This window comes from Quercus robur, chromosome 8 (genome assembly GCF_932294415.1).
Source record: "Quercus robur chromosome 8, dhQueRobu3.1, whole genome shotgun sequence".
In the NCBI taxonomy this organism is placed as follows: domain Eukaryota; kingdom Viridiplantae; phylum Streptophyta; class Magnoliopsida; order Fagales; family Fagaceae; genus Quercus; species Quercus robur.
This window is the reverse complement of record NC_065541.1, coordinates 61,201,575-61,224,177: the sequence shown is the minus strand read 5'-3', so window position 1 is coordinate 61,224,177 and position 22,603 is coordinate 61,201,575. Positions and strand designations below refer to the sequence as shown.

General features: G+C 34.6%; 3 protein-coding genes across 4 annotated transcripts; all 3 read right to left on the bottom strand.

Moving 5' to 3' along the window:
* Positions 1-1,005: 1,005 nt before the first annotated feature.
* LOC126696575 (uncharacterized) lies at positions 1,006-1,668 on the bottom strand. The gene has a single exon (XM_050393290.1). The coding sequence runs from the start codon at positions 1,666-1,668 to the stop codon at positions 1,006-1,008; it is 663 nt and encodes a 220-aa protein (XP_050249247.1).
* Positions 1,669-4,002: 2,334 nt separating this feature from the next.
* LOC126696574 (uncharacterized) lies at positions 4,003-5,109 on the bottom strand. Its single transcript, XM_050393289.1, has one exon. It carries the CDS (start codon positions 5,107-5,109, stop codon positions 4,003-4,005), a length of 1,107 nt encoding a protein of 368 aa, XP_050249246.1.
* Positions 5,110-17,959: 12,850 nt separating this feature from the next.
* LOC126697472 (dof zinc finger protein DOF3.6-like) lies at positions 17,960-19,749 on the bottom strand. Of its 2 annotated transcripts, XM_050394487.1 has the most exons (3): positions 19,488-19,749; positions 19,315-19,345; positions 17,960-19,248 (listed from the first exon to the last, which is right to left on the bottom strand). In XM_050394487.1, exons 1-3 carry the CDS (start codon positions 19,536-19,538, stop codon positions 18,380-18,382), a joined length of 951 nt encoding a protein of 316 aa, XP_050250444.1. In that variant the 5' UTR covers positions 19,539-19,749; the 3' UTR covers positions 17,960-18,379. The 2 variants fall into 2 exon arrangements, with proteins under 2 accessions (XP_050250444.1, XP_050250443.1); XM_050394486.1 differs by having other exon boundaries at positions 17,960-19,345.
* Positions 19,750-22,603: the final 2,854 nt, after the last annotated feature.

The following is a 22,603-nucleotide window of genomic DNA, read 5'->3' as shown; positions in this document are numbered from 1 at the left end:
GAGTAAGATTTGGGTCTAATGTCCAGTTGCACTAAACTCATTGAGATTATAAAACATGTTCACTTTTGAACACATATCACCATCTTAACGAATCTAGTGCACTACATGCACTAGACCTAAGCCTCACCCTTGTTTCAATTTACTTCTTTTCGTTTTTAATTTGTTTCAATGTTATTCTAAGTTCTAACCATCAAAATTGAAACTTAACCCATCAAATTATTAGCGGCTTCACATCATTACATAGGCCCAGCCCAAATCGCTCCCTCTTTTGCTCTTTGTCAACCCTCCTAAATATATTTGATCATGAACTTTGATGGATCAATGCACCCGGCCGAAGCTAAAAGCATATGAGCCCATTGGCTTCCAATTCTTTCTTAAATTTCAAGCACAAACCACTGAGGAATAGGCCCAAGTTGTAAAGTAGCAACAAGTCGCGGCAGCAGCTGCCCCTAACCATGTTTAAGTTCCTAGAGATCCAACTTTGGTCTCACTTGAGCACTTTCGTAAACTAGCTATGTGAGGTACTACTGATCCATTTGAGGCTAAAACATGGATTAAGAAAATAAAGAAGCTCTTCACTATCATAGATTGGCTCAGCCGGTCTAACTAGTAAACCTGTGAATTAGTACCTAAGTCTCCAATTGTTTAATTAGGCCATTTATATAATTGAACTTATAAAACCCAATAAATTTTTTATTTTATTTTTATCACAACCTATGCAACTCGAACATGTTGTTTTCAACCCGTCAGTTTGTAGTCTTAAACAAAATCGCCTTTAGGGATTCGTTGGAACATTGTTTTCTAAACTTGAATCATAATGAAAACAAAATATTTTATAATGAGGTTGGTGTTAGATTTTTTTTTTTTTTAAAAAAGTAAAAATAGAGTTTGAAGTTTAAACTCATATCATTAATCCATGGGACTAAAGTAACTAGCTAGCAACATAAGTAGGAGTTTTTTTTTTTTTTTTGAGAAAACGAAAAAGTGCTTTTCATTAAACAGGCATTACGCCTCTGTCATGGAATACATATTGCGAGCATTACTATGAATGTCCTCCATCCACACTTGTGGTTCATACAAGTTTTTTGCTAGTTTTGCAAGCTTATCAGCTACTTTGTTTCCCTTGCGCCTTGTGTGTGAGTATGATGCTTGTCTCAACCTGGCTAAAAGGCTTCGTGCTTCCTCTATTATGTGCCCAAAAGCTGTCAAACAGGGCTGTCCTGCTTTGAGGTGGTTGATAATAACCTCCGAATCACCTTCAAACACCACTTCTTGGAGTCCTAATTCGAGGGTGAATAAGATCGCCCTTCTGCACGCCAGAGCTTCCAAGTCAGCAACCGTTGGTGGTAGTTTGATTCGTTCCGAAAGGGAGGCGATAACCATGCCGTCTGAGTCACGAGCTACCACACCCAAACCTGCCGAGTCTGAATCAATGAAAGTTGCTCCATCAAAATTGATTTTGTAGGTTGGATGTGGGGGAGGCCGCCATTGGGTTGAATGTACAACCACGTCTTCTTGTGTTGAGTAATCTTTCACCGAATGGAACTCTTGCAGCCGTTCCACAGCATCACTGAAAATTTTTTCCGCTGGCAAGGAAGTGGACCCAACTCTTTTTGCATTCCTGTTGAACCATAGACTCCATCCCATGTAGGCAAACAGTTCAGCCATGTGTTGGTTTTTTTGTGCAAGGATTCCTTGAAATAAATCTCGGAAACTTACAAACCTTTTTTATAGGAATTTTCTGCAACATTCAAAATCCCACTAGATATGCTTCACCGATTGGTAGCCCCACAAAGCGTGTAAACAATCTTCAACTTCCTCTCCACATTGATCACACGTTGGGTCTGTTACTATTTTCCGCCTCTGCAAGTTCTTTTTTGTTGGGAGTGAATCATTTGCTGCCCTCCAAATGAAATGGTGAATTTTATTTGGAATGTTCAAGGACCAAATCTCATTCCAGAATTGTTTGTGGGCCGTTGGGTTGGAGGTGCCAGGGCAAGATACTTCAGCTTTTCTTAATAAGACTCGGTATGCTGATTTGGTTGTGTAGTGTCCTGATTGAGTTTCAGCCCATATCAGTTTGTCATCTATAGCTTCTAAGCTCAAAGGGAGCCTCATGATTGCATCCGCTTCATGAGGAAGGAATTCATCACGTATAATATCTTCAAACCAACACCTGTTGTCCTCATCTATCAGGGCACAGACTCGGCTGTTATTGGGAAAATTCTTCTGAGGAGATATGACTCGGCTGGAATGCAAGTCAGGCAGCCAGCTGTCTCCTCGGATCTGAACTGATTTCCCATCCCCAATCCTCCATTTTGAACCCAAACGAACCACCTTTCTAGCTTGCAAAATACTTTGCCAAGCGTAAGAACCTTTCTCCTTCACCCCATCCTCTAGTATTGTGCAATTGAGAAAATACCTTGCTTTAAAGACTTTGTAAAACAGTAAGTCTTTGTTGTGGAGCAGCCGCCATATCTGTTTTCCCAACATGGCTAAATTGAAATTCTCTATGTCCTTAAAACCCAATCCTCCTTGACACTTCGGCTTACATAATTTTTTCCATCCCACCCAATGTACCTTCCGAGCTTCTCCCTTATAACCCCACCAGAATTTTCTAATTAAAGACTCAATATCCTTGCATAGACTTTTTGGGAGTTTGAAACATGCCATGGTGTAAGTGGGCATGGCTTGTAAAACCGCTTTTATTAGGACTTCTCTTCCACCTTGTGACAAAAGCCTCTCCTTCCAACCCTGCATTTTGTGCCAAATCCTTTCTCTAATATAGCCGAAGCTTTGTTTCTTCCCCCTTCCCACAAAAGAGGGTAAACCAAGGTATTTGTCATAGTTGGTTGTGGCTGCCACTCCTAGCAAGTTTTTTATCTCTTCTTGCATAACTGGCTCGATATTGGGGCTGAAAAAGAGTTGGGTTTTGCCCCGATTTATTTGCTGCCCGGAAGCATCTTCATATTGCTTCAAAATGTCCAAGATGTAGGTGCACTCCTGTGAATTTGCTCGGCAAAATAGCAAGCTGTCATCGGCAAAGAACAGGTGTGAAATTTTTGGGGCTGCACTACATAGCGAAACTCCTTTAATTGCACCCGAGCTTTCAGCTTGTTGTAGAAGAGAATGTAACCCCTCTGCACACAATAGAAACAAATAAGGGGATAATGGATCCCCTTGGCAGAGACCCCTTTTGGGGGTGAAGTTGCCTCGGGGTTCACCATTAACCAGAATAGAGAAAGAGACAGTTTGAATGCAAGATTAAATGAGAAATATCCATCTATTGTCAAAACCCATTTTTTCCATTATTTTTTCAAGGAATACCCACTCCACTCTATCGTATGCCTTACTCATATCCAGTTTAACGGCCATGTATCCTGTTTTCCCAGTTTTTTTTGTTTTGAGGTGGTGGAGTGTTTCATGGGCTACAAGGATGTTGTCTGTGATTAATCTATCTGACATGAAGGCACTTTATGATTCTGACACCAATTTTGGCATGATTTTCTTTAGGCGGTTGGCTATTGTTTTGGATACAATTTTATATAAGACATTGCACAGGCTTATGGGACGAAAATCAGTTGCTTTTTCTGGTGATTTTGTCTTAGGTATAAGTGCTATATAAGTGTGGTTTATGCTAGCAGACATGTTACCCGAGTTCAGGATAGCCAAAGAAGCATCAATGATATCTTGTCCAATAAATTTCCAACAGGATTTGAAAAAAATGGGAGACATACCATCAGGGCCCGGCGCAGTTAAAGGCTTCATCCGCTTTAGAGCAAATTCGACCTCCTCTGCTGTGAAATTTCTTATCAGCTCAGAATTCATACTTGGGGTAACCCTTGTGTCAATCCCTTGCAAGATCTGGTCAAAGTTAGTGGGCGATGAGGATGTGAATATTTGCTCGAAGTGTTCCACCAATTTGTCCCCAATTTGTTTGTCATCTGTCACCATTGTTCCATCTTCCAAAATCAGCTTGGAAATAAAATTCCGTTTATTCCGTTATGTTGCTCGACTATGGAAGTAGCTCGTGTTCATGTCTCCACTCTTCAACCATTCCGACCTTGATCTTTGGTGCCACAAGCACTCTTCTTTCACCATGAGCTCATACACTTCTCCTCTTAGGACCCGGACCTCTTCATGATTAGTACCAGCCATAGACATGGATTCGGCTTGGACTAGCTTTTTCCTCTTTTGGTTTAGCATGTGCTGAATATTCCCAAAACTCAATCTGCTCCATTTTTGGAAGCTTGACCTGCATGCCTTAACCATGCCGATAAGCCTCCCAACCAGATCTCCATAGTTATGACCATCCCATGCTCTCTTGATAACTCCCTCACATGCTTCCTCTTTTAGCCACACCGCCTCAAAACGAAAAGGCCTAGATTTTTTATAAAATCTAACATTTTCATCATCAGAATATAACCACAAAGGACAATGATCAGATAAGGTACCTCCAATATGATGAATGCGTACTGTTGGGAACAAATGTATCCAGTCTGGAGTAGCCACCCCTCTATCCAAACGTATCCATGTCACCTCCCCCTCAAATTGATTATTACACCAAGTGAAAGGTGTACCAACAAAACCCAAGTCCCGAAATCCACAAAAGTCCAAAGCTTCTCTAAATTCTCTCATCTGTCTTTCTGGTCTTTCGAGGCCCCCCTTCTTCTCTTCAACTTTTGTGATCTCGTTAAAATCCCCCACACACATCCATGGTAAGTCCAATTTTAGGCTGATGTGTTTTAGTAGTGCCCAAGAATGTTCCCGGTTAGCTGTTGTTGGATTTCCGTAGAAACCCGTCAATCGCCAGGCATCATCCATTCCTAGGTTAACTACTGCATCAATGAAGCTTGGTGTTGAGTCCAGAACTTTGAGATTGATTCCATCCTTCCAATATAGGGCCAATCCGCCTCCTATATTAACCCGCGGCTCTATGAAAACATTCTCTAGGTGGAGCTTCAAGCAAAGGGTTTTTAGCTTGTGATCCTTTACTCTTGTTTCCATGAGGAAGAGAATGGTGGGCGAATGTTTGTTCACCAATTCGGTGAGTTCATGAACTGCCCATGATTGGCCCAAACCACGGCAGTTCCAACTGATGCAATTCATTGCCCCTGGCCGGGCTGATGAGCAGCCTCCGCCAATTCAAGTTTTTCATCATTACCACCTTGAGTAATCTGTTGCCATTTGTTAGGACCTTCAAGTGCTGCACTTGAATCAAGGACTCCACGTTTTTTGCCCAGACAAATCTCTGAGACCGGGACTGCTTTGTTTGAAGTTAGCCGTTTTTTCCGTGTCTAGGTGGGGAGGATACGAGTTGTGCTTGGAGTTGGATTGGAAACCCTAGCCTACTTGGGTTGGTCACGTGATTCACTTAAGTTTTCATTGCACAATTCTGTTTTGGTGGCACGTGTATTCCATTCTCCTGAGCACTGGGTCGTTTTCTTACTGCTGACTTGTGTTTTCAATGCCCAATTATTCTCCTTTGATTCCGTGTTTAATTCCTCATAATTCGATTGAGTGGCTGATTGGGTATTGATGGTAATTGAATGCAATTGAAAATCATGCTGCTGTGACTCAAGCAACGGCTTTGCATTCATATCTATCTTAATATTATTTTCCGGTCCATAATTAATATCTCTCGTCGTTGATTCAGCCTCGCAATTATTGTTGCTTTGTGCGTTACACTTCAACTCCTTGGTGGGCGCTACTCCATCTGTTTCACTCCGACCATCGGCCTGAGCATTTTCTGTGATGATCATCGTCGGCTGTTCCCGGTTTACAGTCACCTCGGCCTCCATAGGTGTAGTGACAGTGGTGGTCTCAGCCTTCTTCTGTGACGAATAATATCCCGGCACTGTCAGTCCCATTTTCCTTGTTGGTGTGAAAGCTGAAGCTCGTAAACCTGGGCCGAACTGTCTGTCCTCTGGCTTAAGGGTTCCTTCACTATCAATCCATATCTCACACTCCTTGTCATCATGTAGACGTCCGCACCAATAGCACACATTTGGGAATCGTTCATACTTGAAACTGATCCAAACTTGCCTCCCATTCTCTAAAGAAATGAGTCTGCCTCGACATAAAGGTAAAGATAAATCTATGCTCACCCGTAAACGAAGAAAACTCCCTCCATCAATTTCCTTGAACTCTTTGGGAATGGTCACTTCCCCAATCACTCCACTGATCTTCAAAGCCGCTTCCTTTGTCATGTATTTTGGTGGTATACCATGTAGTTGAACCCAAAAGCTTGCTCTTTCAAATTTAACCTCATCTATTGGCGTTTCTTTGTCGTATTTCTGCATCGCCACCAAATGTTTGTCAAAACTCCATGGCTCGCTTGCTATGATTCGATCAACATCATTCTTATTATCAAAAGTGAATAAAACCATGTGATCTCCATAATTCTGGATTTTGAAACCATTGCGAGCCCTCCATATTGGGTTGAAGGTTCGTACAATGGCATCAATGCTTAGGTTTCTCTTCGTGAAAAACTTTGCTAGGATGGAAAATTCCTCTAAACTGTCAGTAGCCGTTAGACTACATCCTGGTCCCTCCCTATCAGTTAGAGTCAAACGGCTCCAACTCTGCGTGAGGTCTTCCATTTCACCCCACCCTGTTCACCCTCCAAACCTTATCACTGTTTCCCTAACCCCTGGAAAAAACCCCACTAGCCTTGGAATAAACTTGTTACTCCAAGGAAAACTAGACAACACCTTCAGACGACGAAGGGACACTCCAATTCTATCGTGCCAAGGAAATTTTAGAGGCAACTTCCGTGGCTACAGAGAAAAAATTGATGAAATCCTACATAAGTAGGAGTTTGAGATATGCTTTTATTTCTAGAATTTTAAGACATGTAATGTAATAAGATTTTAATTAGCAAAGACTTAGATACAGTTTTATCAGATATTTTTATTTTATGTTTTCTAGTATTCCTACTTATGAAACCCCAAGTTTGAATTATATTAGTTGGCCAGTTTTTAAACTTAATTTTAATTACTAATTTAAATATGCTTATTTTTTTTAATTTACATATTTATTTTATGATTCCTAAAAAAATATTTTTATATTTATTTAATTTTTTATTTTCATTTAACCCTACAATTCATCTGGTGACCCAATTATTGAACCAATAACCTAACCTTTACATTAGATTAACATTCTTGTCCAAATTTTAATAACAATGTATGCATTGTGTTTTTGGATCAAATTTTAAAGGGAATAATGCTATATACTATATAGCATTATAAGTCGAGTCTTTACTCTTTACACATAAATATTATAAGTTGAGTAACAAATTTTTTTTTTTTAAATTAATTCATTTTATAGTTTAAAATACAAATTGTTTAAAATTTTATTTAATATAATATCTATAATATTAAATATAAGAAATAAAATTTTTACTGTAAAATAAATTCTCTCCATAAAAGACAATATAGTGAGATAATTAGTATTTAACTCTACATAGTGGATTGGTAAGACAATATGATCTCTGTAATCTAACAAATTAGAGGCTAATCAACTTAAAAGATTAAAGTGAGACATGACACAAGTTAGAAAAAGCCAAAAAAAAAAAAAAGGTAGGTCCCTCTTATTCGCAGGATATAGAGTAATTATTAGTGTTAAAACTGAAATTTCTGGAAAGAGTCCTCATGGGCCTCTCATCTTACTACACCTTCACAGAAAGAAATTAAAGCCTTTTTTTATTTTTTTATGTTCCTTAATTACATGATGACAAGAGCTACATCCACAGTTATATTTGCAGACTACTGGTCTATCTCAGTCAAAGTTCGTGGGCGAATATAATTAGAACACGTATATAATTAACTAATAATAATTAATTATAGTCTAATTTAATTTGTTTGCTTAGTGGCATCCAATTAGTTGAGTAAGTGCACTCCCAAGTCTCCAAATGCTACCTGCTGGTACGGAGAGTTCACCGAAATCAGATTCCACAAAAACATCACAATGTTACTTTGAAATTAAGACAACATTTTTTAAAAACCATTTTTTTTATAATTCATTTATTACATGTATTCGAGGTTATATATATATATATATATATATATATATATATATATATACTTTGAAATTAAGACAACACTTTTTAAAAACCATTTTTTTTATAATTCATTTATTACATGTATTCGAGGTTATATATATATATTTACCTCCATTTCATTTAAGTATCTATTCTTTTCCTAAATCATAAATGACAATATTATAATAAATGTTATATCCACAATATTTTTAGAGTACTTTTACAATAAATATTCTTAACTGGTGGGTTGTTATTAGCTGTTACAAATGTGTAAAAATAAAAATAAAAATAAAAATTTAATGATAAGTTTAAATTAGAATTAATAATAATTTACCACTTAGACTTTGTTGTAAAAATATTATGAACATAACATTTCTCTAATATTATTGTCTACTTAGCTACAAAGTCTAGACTCTTGGCAACCAATAGTCATATTTTATCTCTTTTAAATAAAAACAAATAAAATAAAGGTCTTGGATATGAGTATGACTCGTCATGGATGGCAATCAATGGAAAGGAATGTCTAAAATTGAGTGGAGATATATAATATCACTCTTCAATAATATATATATATATATATATATATATATATATATATATATATATGCTTACTAATGAGGACATGTGCATTATTTAGATGGAGGGAGTACAGTTTTTGTAATACAATGCGAAACTTGATTGTTATTGTTGAAAGCCATTTACACATAGCTAGTTGATGTGGTATAACATGGCTCGCTCTAATATCAACTAATACAACTTAGGTGCATAGAAGCAGAATCTGTAACATACAATAATAACAATTATTCCACAAAACTAAGTTCTACAAGAACACTAAGCTATCAAGCAAAAGAATAGAAAAAAAACCAGACATCAAATTAAAAAAAAAAAAAAGAATAGAAAAAACCTCACAAAAGAGAGGTTTATTATTAACAACTTAATAATTACCACCTCCTTCTAAAGAAAATTGATATATTCCAATACAACAACTAAACTTTCTTTGGCAGTGCGTAGGAAGAGAGAATTGACAATATCACCATGCATACGAATGCAGGGAGAAGGAGGTTATCTGCTGCAAATCCCTTACTTAGGTAGTTGATGAAAGGATCGTTTGATGTCTTTATGTATGGCCTTAAATCTCTGCTAGCACCAATTCCTGCAGCTGCCGCACTAAGTAATAGATATGATATAGCTTGCCAAAGCGATTCAAGGTAAAACTCTAAAATTGAAATATAACAAAGTTGTTATATGGGTCTTTTTTTTGTCTTTTGCTAAAATAGTAGTAACAACTATTATTATTAGACCATGGGTGGCCTTATAAATGGCGAAAGTTAGTCACTCTTCGAAAGTTTAGTACTAGTAGTAGGAGATTCTTTCAAATTGGTATAGAAGAAAACTTTATCCTTTGATCAAACAAAAAGTTATAATGTTTCCTTTTTCTCTTTTGGAAATGTGAAACTTGAAATAGTAACAATGCCAACTTAAAAAAAATAAAATAAAAATGGGAGCTATTTAAACACAAAATAAGCCTAAAAATTCTAACAGTTCCATGCCAAAATGAAATTAGTATGATAACAATTTGATTATTGTACCTTGTCACCATAAAATTCAAATATAACGTATTTATTGCTCTTCATTATGATTTGGAAGATTACAAATACAATTGTTTGCAAGGCGGTATATCCAATGCCGATGATGCTTGCACCAAACATGTAGTTGCAATTTAACATGAAAAATTAAATTGTTAATTTTGTTTTAGTAACCATTCCTATTTTTGCATTGAAATGCATATTTCCATACTGGTTATTTTTTGTGTGCCAATTTAGAATTACTACTAATTGATGTATATATTTGAAAATTTGATCATTACAATAATAAAGAATGGAGATTTGAATCCTAGTTTTCCTAATAAATAAGAGCAAGTTGTAACCTTGAGTTACAACACTCTTGGTTATATATGTATATTTCTAATAAAAAATAAATTTACCTAAGTCTTCATCACATAGTTATTTATTTATTTATTCTTCGCATGGTTTTAAACATTATCAATTCAAATTTTAATAATACACCTTCTTAATATCATTATAATAGTATCCTATAAATTTATGATGGATCAAAGCTTAATATAATAGGACTATGGAATCCCATATATTTTAGAAATCTTGGTATAAAAATGCATGTTGCATGTTATCCTACACACAATACATTCTCTTAAGTAATGTGAAACAATTATCTTTTTTTTTTCAGAAACAAACACACACACACAAGAAAGAGAGAAAGGAGTTTTAATACAAAAACACACCACAACTCTACTCTCCCTTAAAAATTAGCATGGCTTTTGAGTATCAATTCACTTCTTTTCGTTTTTAATTTGCTTCAATGTTATTCTAATCATCAAAATTGAAACTTAACCAACCCATCAAATTATTGGCGGCTTCAACATCATAACATAGGCCCAGCCCAAATTGCTCCCTCCCTTCCTCTTTGTCAACCCTCCTAAATATATTTGGTCATGAACTTTGATGGATCAACGCACCCGGCCCAAACTAAATTCTTACGAGCCCATTGGCATCCAGTTCTTTCTTAAATTTCAGGCTGGAAACCACTGAGCAATAGGCCCAAGTTGTAAAGTAGCAACAAGTCGCGGCAGCAGCTGCCCCTAAACCATGTTTAAGTTCCTAGAGATGCAACTTTGATTTCACTTGAGCACTTTCGTAAGCTAGCTAGGGCCACCTATGTGAGGTACTACTGTTCTATTTGAGGCTAAAGCATGGATTAAGAAAATAAAGAAGCACTTCACTACCATAGATTGGCTCGGCCGGGCTAACTAGTAAACTTGTGAATTAGTACCTAAGTCGGTCCAGTTGTTTAATTAGACCATTTACACAATTAAACCGGTAAAATCCAATTAAAAAAAAAAAATTTATCACAACCTATTCTACTCGAACATGTTGTTTTCACCCATCAGTTCGTAGTTTTAAACAAAATCACCTTTATAGATTCATTGGAACACTATTTTCTAAACTTGAATCATAATGAAAACAACATATTTTATAATGAGGTTGGTGTTAGATTTTTTTAGTAAAGATAGAGTTTCAAGTTTAAACTATATTATTAATCAATGGGACTAAAGTAGCTAGTTACATAAGTAGGAGTTTGAGATATGCGTTTTATTCCTAGTCACATATTTTTATTTTATGTTTTCTAGTACTCTTACTTGTGAAACCTCAAATTTGAATTATATTAATTGGCTAGTTTTTAAAACTTATTTTTAATTACTAATTTAAAGTATGCTTATTTTATTAATTTACATATTTATTTTATGATTTTTAAAAATATTTTTATATTTATTTAATTTTTTTATTTTCATTTAACCCTACAGTTCGACTAGTGACCCTATTATTTAACCAATAACCTAACTTTTACATTGGATTAACATCCATGTCCAAATTTAATAACTATGTATACATCGTGTCTTGGGATCAAATTTTAAGGAGAATAATGCTATATACTATATAGTTATATGAAACTCTAGCTGACTAGGCTAAGTTGCTTAGGTATGAACCAATAAATGATCTTTACTCTTTACACATAAATATTATAAGTTGAGTAACAAATTTTTTTTTATTTGAAGTTAATTCATTTTATAGTTTAAAATACAAATTGTTTAAAATTTTATATAATATAATATCTATAATATTAAATATAAAAAATAAAATTTTTGCCTTAAAATAAATTCTCTCCATAAAAAACAAATATAGTGAGATAATTAGTATTTAACTCTACAAAGTGGATTTGTAAGACAATATGATCTTTGTAATCTAACAAATTAGAGGCTAATCAATTTAAAGATTAAAGTGAGACATGACACAAATTAGAAAAAGCAAAAAAAAAGTAGGACCCTCTTATTAGTAGGATATAGAGTAATTATTAGTGTTAAAACTGAAATTTGTGGAAAAAGTCCTCATGGGCCTCTCATCTTAGTATCTTGCCACACCTTCACAGGAAGAAATTAAAGCCTTTTTTTTTTAATGTTCCTTAATTACATGACAAGAGCTACATCCACATAATTTGCAGACTACTGGTCCATCTCAGTCAAAGTTCGTGGGCGCATATAATTATAACACGTATATAATTAACTAATAATTAATTATAATCTAATTTAATTTGTTTGCTTAGTGGCATCCAATAAGTTGAGTAAGTGGTAAGGTCCGACACTCCCAAGTCCCAAGTCTCCAAATGCTGCCTGGTGCCTGCTGGTACGGATAGTTCACCAAAATCAGATTCCACACAAAAATTATCACAAAGTTACTTTGAAATTAAGACAACATTTGTTAAAACCTTTTTTTTTAATATTCGGTTCATTTAGGATAAATTATGTATTTGGTCCCTATTCTATACATTATATTTTAATTTGATTTTTAACCTTTCAATTATATCAATTTGGCCCATAACCTTAAGATACCGTGTTAATTAAGTCTCTGCCATTATTTTTTAGATGAAAATTGATGACACGTTTATGGCCAAAATAAAAAATTAGCTTTGGTTGATGTGGAAATACACTAAAATTTGATTTTGATCATTTGTCATGTCATCAATTTTCATCCAAGATATAACGACAGAAATTAAATTACGGTGCTGAAAAGTTAGGAACTAAATTGACACAATTGAAATATTAGGAACCAAATTGAAATATGGTGTAAAGAATAGAGACCAAATATGTAGTTTACAATTTCATTTATTACAACACGTCAGAGAGGTTTTATTTTTAAATTTTTTTTATTTCTTTTTTACCTCCATTCCATTCAAGTATCTAAATCTTTTCCGAAATCATAAATTACAATATTATGATAAATGTTATACTTACAATATTTTCACAGTACTTTCATAACAAATATTCTTAAGTGATAAGCTATTACTGTCTATTACAAGTGTGTAAAAAAAATTATTTTAGTGATGAGTTTAAATTAGAACTAATAATAATTTATCACTTAGACTTTATTGTAAAATTATTGTGAATATAACATTTCTCTAATATTATTTTCTACTTAACTACAAACTTTAGACTCTTGGCAACCAATAGTTATATTTTTTCTCTTTTAAATAAAAACAAATAAAATAAAGGTCTTGGATATGAGTATGACTCTCATGGATGGAAATCAATATTGGAATGAGATGTCTAAAATTGAGTGGAGATTTATAATATCACTCTTCAAGAAGATATATGCTTACTAATGATGGCATTCCAAGATTAAAATTGCATTCCACTTTTTAGTTTGTTTGGTTAAGCTTATTTTCCTTAATTTATTCTGTTTAACATATAAGCTATGTTAAAGTTGTAGTTCTACTTAAAAAATTAAGATTTTTTAAACTTATACATAAGCTTGACAATATAAACCTATAAATTTAACCTAAAACAACAGACCCTACAACTCTACAAACTACTACATATATATGTGACTTACCATAAACATATTTCGCTTTAAGACTTAAAAGCACACGTTACTTATCGAGAAAGTGGATTAAAATGAACGATCTTTTAGCTAGATATAGATTTTATCCCAATGGCCTCTTTGATTTGATTGCAAATTATGTCTTTTTCAAATCAAAAATTGAAGATGTGATGCCCCAACATTATAAGATGATAACATCCAAGCAATATATTGGCTCAATTAATTGAGCCAAAAAATCATCTATGGCTCTTCGAATGTAAAATAATTTAAGTTTAAGCAGAACTACATCTCTCTCTCTCTCTCTCTAACTTTTGTAAAAGCTACATTTGTTTCCTTGTTATTGGATTGGTCTTCTCTCTCACTTTTATAAAGACTATGTTTCTTGGTCATTGAGGCTGGTCAAACATTTCTTTCTCTCTCTTTCTCTCTGCATATGAAGACATGGATGGATATATATTGGAATTAGTGACATGACACAGAACTAGCTAGGAAGCTATGGGTTTGAATGAAAATTAGTGCTTCATTACGCAATCTTCCATTTACATTGTTGTTGCATTAGATGATAAAAATCAACCATGCACCCAATGCAATCTTAGAGATTACATGAGCGCATGAGAAGAGACAAAGCCATGCAATTTCCCAGTGATATACATGCAACATGCCTGTAAGATAATATTATTAATTAAATAATGATTAGTGAAAGGAAAGGGAAAAATGATTTCCACAATGCTTGACCACTACAGATTATAGACAGGGAAAAATTGGGTTCCACCTCATCCCTAAGAACACTATGTTTGGCATTTTTGTGGTTCAAATTTTCTCTTTATTTTTTCTTCCCCTAAAGTGGGACAAAATGAAGAATGAACTAGTGTTTTTCCCAAAAAAAGAAGGGGGGAAAAACATTAGTGGTTAATTACCTCAACCCTGCTGCTACTTTTATTATCAACAACATATCATCACTATTTCTAACAAAAGAAATATTTGGTGTACTATAAAGTTACACTTTTTTTTTTATTAAACTATAAAGTTATACTTGGGGTATTATAAATCTTACAATGAAACAGTTTTTGTTGATGTGAGTGCTGAATTATTAAGATATATGCATCACTTAGATTCACCATGGGAATTTAGATGCACACATGGAATACCTCACATTATATTTGATATCATTACATGTAAACCATATTAATTAATTTGTAATATTAATTGACAAATAAAATTTCTCTTTTCCGTTCATGCATAATGTTCTACTTTATACTCTACCAAGTTATCAACTTCAATATATTATGTATTTGTGCGCGCCGGAAATGAAATTATTGGGCCTAACTTCACTTGGGCTCACAACTTATTTATGAGGTGGGTTTTGAGATTTCCTACTTTGGGTCGTTCTCGGCATAGAGACTCAAAGTGATATTCCTTCTCTCTCTCTCTCTCTCTCTCTTGTTTTTTCTCCTTGTTTCTGAACCCCCCTTTCTTCCCTAACTTCTACTATTTGTAGCTCTAAATTAGTGGGGAGGTCATGATTACTGTCATTATTAGTGCAATCAAAGATCCAATATTATCTGTCGTAAGTGGGTGTTTAGGTGAGAGTGGAATGCTGAGATTATGGCTTTGCAACTTGGTTCCAACTCAAGCTAATACGCCCAACAGTGATGTTTCCTGAGAATTGCCGAGCACCCTATGGAACATCTGGATAAAAGACTTTCTTAGTTGTTTGGGAAATTTATGCCGAGCATCGGTTAGGGGACGAGATTAAAACTCGCAGTTTATGAAGGTAGTTTAAAGCAGAGATTTGAAAAATGGGGCCGTGCTATTGGGCCTGAACCCAGGGCCCAATTAGGTTTGGGTACCTCGGTGCCATACAGTATCAATTTATTTTTATTTTAAATGTTGGTTAGTCTTTTAAATAAAATAATATTTTTATTAACACATTTACTATTAATAATAGAAAAATGCTAACAAATGTCCTTAGAGTAATAGTTAATTATCTATTTAAAAAAAAGTTTTTATAAGAAAAAAAAACAATTAATATTTTGACAATTTTTTCCATTTTCAATAAAAATTGTGTCAAAACTTTTCTAAGATAAATTATTAATTATTACCTTAATAACACCCGTTAGCATGACTCTTAATAATATTTTAATTACAATCATTGCCTGCAAGTACAACACTATCACCGAACGTAGAGGTTATAATTAATGATATTGACAATATCACCATGGCTATTACAAAATCATCATCATGATCTTTAATATGAATTCAGGAGACCATGTAAACCTAGTCCATCTATACTTAAAACGGATTAATTATATATCTTTTATCCCATCCAGACAAACATTATCCCTGTGCATGAAATTTTTTTTTTTTGAGGGTGACTGTGCATGAATATTAATTGTGAAGTACTTCACCGTTAATATTCATGTTTCCAACTGCAACCATATTAATGTTAAGACTTTTTCCCTATGCGCATTGCGCAGTAGACATTGGATAGATTATTCACATAAATCAAATAGGAACCCAAGGCAAACACCATCAACAACGTGTTTCACACAATGAATTCCAAATCCGAAAAGAAAAGGATATTGAGTCAGAAGACTCAGAACATACAGTTAAGCATGATACTTTACAGTCCAATTATAGTTTTTCCTTTGCTTTTGGTGCATGCAATATATATATTTTCCTAGTCAGGATTCTAGAAATGATCAAGAATCTACCACGTATATGATTGAGCACATGTGGAAGAACGTGAGGCCAGAGAACCAAGAAGAGCATAGATTGGAATCAAAGGGAGAGAAAGAGAGATTGGAAGGACGTCACAAAAGAGAAAGCTGCCATGGAAACAGAGAGAACATCTTCACGCCTATACATGTGGGCATCAACAACAATACATTACATTGATACACACATAATAAACAGCTTGGAATTCCGCGCTGAGACTTTCTTCTTCTTCTCCTTCTATTTCTCTTTTTCCCAACTTCTTTTACTTCTTTTTATCTCATTCCCAATCGACAATTTCGGGATCCAATCCTATCAGAACTCTCTATGACCAACCAACAAACAAAACCATCTTCACTGTAGAGAGAGAGAGAGAGAGATTTGCTTTTTTGACAATACTGTGATTGCTTTATTCCGTGTTAGTACTTAGTAAACAACTACCCTTGGTTATTGCAAAAGCAAATCCACAGCAGATTCCATTCTCTTAAAAAATAATAATCCCATTTGAATTACAATAATGGCATAATAATAATCATAATAAGCAATAATGACAAATTGGACTTAGGTGAAGAAGGAATTTTTTTTTGTTCTTGTTAAGCTTTTGACTCCTTTGGTTCGGTCTTAGGTTAGCTTCCTTACAAGTTACAAGTGAGAATCCCTATTGGTGTCTTTGCATGGTTTTAAGTGGGATTTTGTCGTTTCTTTAACTACCTCTTTTACATTTCTGCCACTCTCATTTCACATACAACAAACAAGTACGAACTCTTATTTGGTCAAAATTTCTTATAATTAGATCATCATTCCAGTCTCTTCACACAAAACAACAAAATAATTACCTCTCATAATTTCAATTAAAAATTATTACGAAACCCTCACGCACTTCCACACTTGGTCTAAAAGCATGGAGCACAACGTTATATTTACTCCAACTGTTTTTCTTGGGAGGATTAAAAATAACTAACCTCAGGTAAAATTCCAAAAATTATGAGACCAAGACATATATCTAGGAATTTGGAATTGCCTCAGAGATGATTAATAAAGAAACTGAGAGTTCTATTGATGTTGGTGAAGCAAGTCATCCATGACCACTTTCATGAGCATGAAAGATCAAGCAAAAAGCATTGAACCATTGAAAGCCAACCAGAAAAGGAAATTTTGAAAACTGTATTAGCTTATAATAGAATAATGAAGTAATTAATTGCATGGATAAGTGGTTCAACTCTTTTTCTAAGGGTATTTATCTGCATAATTTGTGTAGGACTATGACATTGTGGAGAGAGAGAGAGAGAGAGGGTTGCAGGGGATGGGAGAGTCTTACACGTCATGAAAGCCAAAGCATGAGGACTGACTTCTTTGCAACTTTTTGGAAGATGGCTTTGGTTGGATCTCACTGACAGATTGGTACTCTATATGCCATGAATTTTTAATACAAATGCTGCTCAAGAATTAAATGAATGAGAGAATCTTCAACAATATGAACCACGAATTTTCAAATTAAATCTTCTCTTCAACATTCTAATTGGGAACAATAAGTCTTGGTGGCATACTAATATTCAAATTAATTAGTCAAATAAGTTCCACATAGTGGTAGTTATTTGGGTCAATATTATTCATCTCACAACAACGAAACTAATAGTTCCTTTTCACAAAATAATAGGATGGAGCGCACATCATAAGTTTAAAATCCAATAGATGCATTGTAACTTACCAATAAAAAATTATATATGTACACAGAAAAAAGAAAAGCCAGGTGTAGAAAAGCCAAACGGACACATTTTCACATATCGTCTCAAGGAAAATCACTTAGTACACCGTGCATTTGATCAAGTTATGGCATTCTAGCCTTTCATGTCAGATACCAGACTCAATGAACACACTCCTACTTCTATAAACATAAGCATAAAATACGAGAAAAAAAGTACACAACAGCAAGAAAATTTCAGACAAGAAGCCTACCATTTCTAAGTTGTTTGAGCAGATAACATGGAATAGATCAAGCCTTCCCATTTCACCTTCTTAGATTCTTTGTATTGGAAACTTGCCAAGTTAGGGTTGTTGAATGAAACTCTAAGACGACGATCAATACTCTTTAGTGGAACCTGTAGTAATTTAACCGGGAAAAATAAAAGGCAAAGATTTGGTGGGGTTTTGGAGATGAAAACAAAGATTAAAATCACAACATATGGCTGGTGGAAGAAGAAGTGAAACCAGACAGATCAGTCCATGCATTGCTACCTCCCCAGTATTGATCATTTCCAGAAGTACCCAAAGGGTTTCTTGACAAGTTCAATCCATGACTTTCTTCCATTTTCACTGAAGCTATCTGAGAAACCCCAGAATCCATTGGCTTAGACCGGAGCTGCCCAGCTATTCCTACATAGCTTGGCGGCTGAACATTTTCACCATCAAATTGGAATAACCCAATTGGTGGTTCCAAATTGGTCAAGAAAGGAAATTGCTGCACTTGTTGCATTCTCCACTGCTCAGAGAGGCCAGTTGATAAACCACCACCACCACTTGAACTATTACCAATTTGAAATTCAACATCTCCGCCACCACTACCACCACCTGTTGCTGCTACTGGATGATGAAATCCCCCAAAATTTAAGCCAATGTCCCCAGAACCATAATCACTAAGATGATGCAAAGAGGGCAAAAAGGGCAACTGTGGTGGTGGAGGAGGGGGCATGTGGTTTAACATATCATTATTGCAATTGGAAGAAACTGTACTAGTGGAGCTAGACCCTGCTTGGTGACCTGTTGTAATAGGAGATTTTGATCTATTGCTTTTGCTTCTTTTGTTTCTTCTACAACCGCCCCCAACTGGCACGTTCCTTAGTGCGCCTCCTCTAGTCCAATAGCGCCGACAGGTTTTGCAAAAGTGACGAGGCTGGGTGAGGCTATAGTTGTTGAAGTAGCAAAACTTAGTATTTGTTGATTCGCATCGAGGACATTTGAGGGCTGCCTCAGGCTGCGGAATCTTGGCTAGCCGAGCTCTATCAGTCATGGAACCCGGCCTAATTGAGCTTGAGCCACCACCACCTCCGCCGCCACTTCCAACTATTGGAAGTGGCGGCGGAGGTGGGAGTTGAGTATTCTCACTTCCACCTCCAGCAGGTTGATGAATATGATTTGGTTGCTGTAAAATTGAAAAGCTAAGAAAAATCAAACACCTGGTATATTCAAGATATAAAAAAGGATATGGGAATATTTATCTTTTATTTTTAGCTTTTTTGATGAAGAAGCTAAGGAAAAAGAAAATTTTGGAAGAAAACCCTTACCTGATGCCAGTTAGGTGGATCCAGATAGACTGGTATGGATGAGAAAACCATGGCTCTTAATTAGAGCTTTCTCTTTTTCTAAAGGTTGATGGGGTTTCTTTTGGAGATGTTGGTGGAGAATCACATCAATAAGGGAGTGCAGTTGCAGAGAAAGAGAGAAAGAGAAAGAGATCAGAAGGAGACGGAAAGATAAAGGAGGGGCTTGTTTATTTATTTTGTTCTTTGTTCTCTCATCCCCCACTCTCTCTCTCTCTCTTTTTGTTTTATTAAAATTTTTAGGGTTTGAAGCGGAAGAATAAATTTCTTAATCTTGAAGCTCCTTTTCTTTCTTTTTTCCTTTTTTTAATGCTGTTTTACACTGCCCAAAAAAGATTACTGGCCATGCATGTAGAGAGAGAGAGAGAGAAACCCTAGTGAAAATTTATTTGAATGACTGAATTCTGAGGTTAAAAAAAATTAAAAATAAAATAAAACCAATTTGGAATTTAAAAGGAAAAAGTGAATGTTGGTGGAGTGGTCTTGAGTGGAAGTGTCACAATCAAATGTACCTTTGTTTCTTAGGTCTGTTCCTGGCAGAGTTCTGATTTTTGCATGGAAAATAAATTGGAATCTCTTTTCTTTTTTGTTGCGCCTTTACGTAGATTATTCAAAGGTAAAGATTTATACACACTTCACAATTTAGCATCTGGGATTAAATTAAATATACTACTTACCTAACATCAAAGGACAAAAAATAGGATGTTACAAGTTTATACCATCTGCAAAGAGTATTTGCTAAAAGTGAGAGAAAAAAGTGATGGAATGTTAGTGCTAGGAGTATTTAGCAAATTATACCTAGTCATTCAATCAACACACTTTGTCGTTTTTTATACCCTAAATAGTTTGTCATATGAAAAATGAAAGTCTAATCATAATTTTAAAATCAAGTACTGGTGCAAGAAATTAAATATGTGAAATGTTTTCAAAGTTAGTTATTAACATAAACGGAATTGTGCTCTTGTGCTAAACATGGCTCACCTTAATAAGAAAATATTTCTTTGTAACAGTTAGACGTACCTAATCACTTATGTAATAACACAATAAATGAATGTCGTGTAATTCAATTTTATACCCTTTAATTAGAATTAGTCCCACCAAATTTCCATATGATATTCATTTAGGGTCCGTTTGATGGGAGGGATGGAAACAGAGACGGAGCCAGAAACTTTTGTTTGAGGGGGCTGATTTGTGTTGCTAATTTATTAATCTATACAAACTTTTATACACATATACAAACACATGCATCTATACACATATACAAAAAATAGTTTCTTTCATAATAAATCCTTAAAATTAAATTTTTCATAGAATTAAATTAATCTTTCACCATCTTCCATAGTGAAATCTTTACAATTTTCATTTTCAATATAAGTTACTAAATTGTCTACCGATGTGAGTAAAAATATTTCAATTGAATTAATGAAGTGTTCAAAGACATAAATGATCCAAAATTTTAAGAAATACGAGAAAACATTTTACCATAAAAAATGAATTTGAGAAACAATACATTCTCTATAACTACTAGACAAATTGGACAATTTTTTTAAGAACATTATTGGACAACCTCAAATAGCTGGGGGGGTCAAGTCCCATTTTTGAGAGCTAGTTATTAAAATATTAAATATTTCTATATAATAAAAAGAAATTTTCAAAAATTTGGGGGGGGGGGGGGGGCGCCATGGCCTCCCCACCCTAACATGTAGCTCCGCCCCTGGATGGAAAAGTGGGAGGATAGAAAATGGTGGGAGAATATAAAAGATTTTATTTTCTCTCCTTTTTGTTTGGTTGAGAGTAGAAAAGTAGAATAATGGAAAAAATGAGTTTAAATAAATTTACTCATATACTTTTGTTAAAGAATTATGCTTAATTAAAATAAAAAGTGACAAATAACCACATAAAAAAAAATCATCCAAATTTATTGAAAATAAAAATAATATATGTTAGGTTCTAAGACTTTAGGAACTAAATATATTAGAACTTCAATGTATAATGTGTTGGCAAACCATAATTAAAACTTAGAGTCTAGATTTAAGCTGCTCAAAGTGTGTTTATGTGTAAAATTAGAATCGAGTGAATTGCAGGATTTATTGGCTAAATCTACAAGGCTCGATCGATCGAACCTCGTGCAGATTATTTTTTCTGCAGAATTTCCAACTCAGTCCAAGCATGGTTTGACGTATAGGGTTTTATATTTTACTCCAAGTATAAAAAGAAAAACTCTAGCTATGTTTTAGTTGTTGTTGATGTGTTGTGTGTTGAATATCTTGTGAGATCTAGAGGTGTTTACATTCATACACACTTAGGGTTATCAAGATTCATGTCAGGAACTTGGTGATCATTTCAGTTGCTGCATAAAGAACTTAAAGAAGATCTGAAATCTTTGAGTGGAGTCTCAAAGTCACAAGTAGGGGAACTTGTGGTTGCAGTAGATCAAGGAAAGAAGTAGTCCGTGGACTCGAAGCTGTCATGTGGTCGTGGTAGTAAGTTTTCTACTCGAAGTAGCAATAAAATGTTAGTGGTCTAAGTCTTATTGTAAAAAACTCCAATTCTTTCATAGTGAATCTGTTTTACCTTGAGGATAGTTAGGTTAAATCTTCCTCATATTTTTTACCAGTTTGGTTTTCCTGAGTTATCATATCGTGTGTTCTTTTTATTTCCACATTACTTACATGATAGGATCTGAATGTGTTAACCTAAATCTGAATAATTTATCTAAATAATCACTTGACTAAATAATTAGGTTAAACAACTTCTATTTTAAGGGATCTAAAAACGTACAATATCTCCACACACACAAAAAAAAAAAAAAAAAAAAATAAGAAAAGGCAATGTTACTGGCAAAAAAAAAAAAAAAAAAAAGGCACCAAGCCCTAGAAAATCAAAAGAAACAAAAAGCATAGGGAAAAAAAAGAGAGGGGGCAACGTACTGCTCAGTGGAAAAGAAAAAAATAAAGGCAACTTGAAGAATGTGCACATGGGCATTTTTGTCAATTAAGAAAAAAACATTCTCACTCAGTTTTCTCTCTATTTTGGAGAGAAAACTTTTTGGTGGGATCAAAGAGAAAACACCTGAGCCC

Excerpts from the sequence above, each read along its gene's own strand:
- LOC126696575 (XM_050393290.1), bottom strand. The coding sequence starts at position 1,668 with ATGGCTGAACTGTTTGCCTACATGGGATGGAGTCTATGGTTCAACAGG.
- LOC126696574 (XM_050393289.1), bottom strand. The coding sequence starts at position 5,109 with ATGAATTGCATCAGTTGGAACTGCCGTGGTTTGGGCCAATCATGGGCA.
- LOC126697472 (XM_050394486.1), bottom strand. The coding sequence starts at position 19,538 with ATGGTTTTCTCATCCATACCAGTCTATCTGGATCCACCTAACTGGCAT. Across the intron at positions 19,346-19,487 it reads ATCCACCTAACTGGCATCAG|CAACCAAATCATATTCATCA; the intron begins GTAAGGGTTTTC and ends TCAATTTTACAG.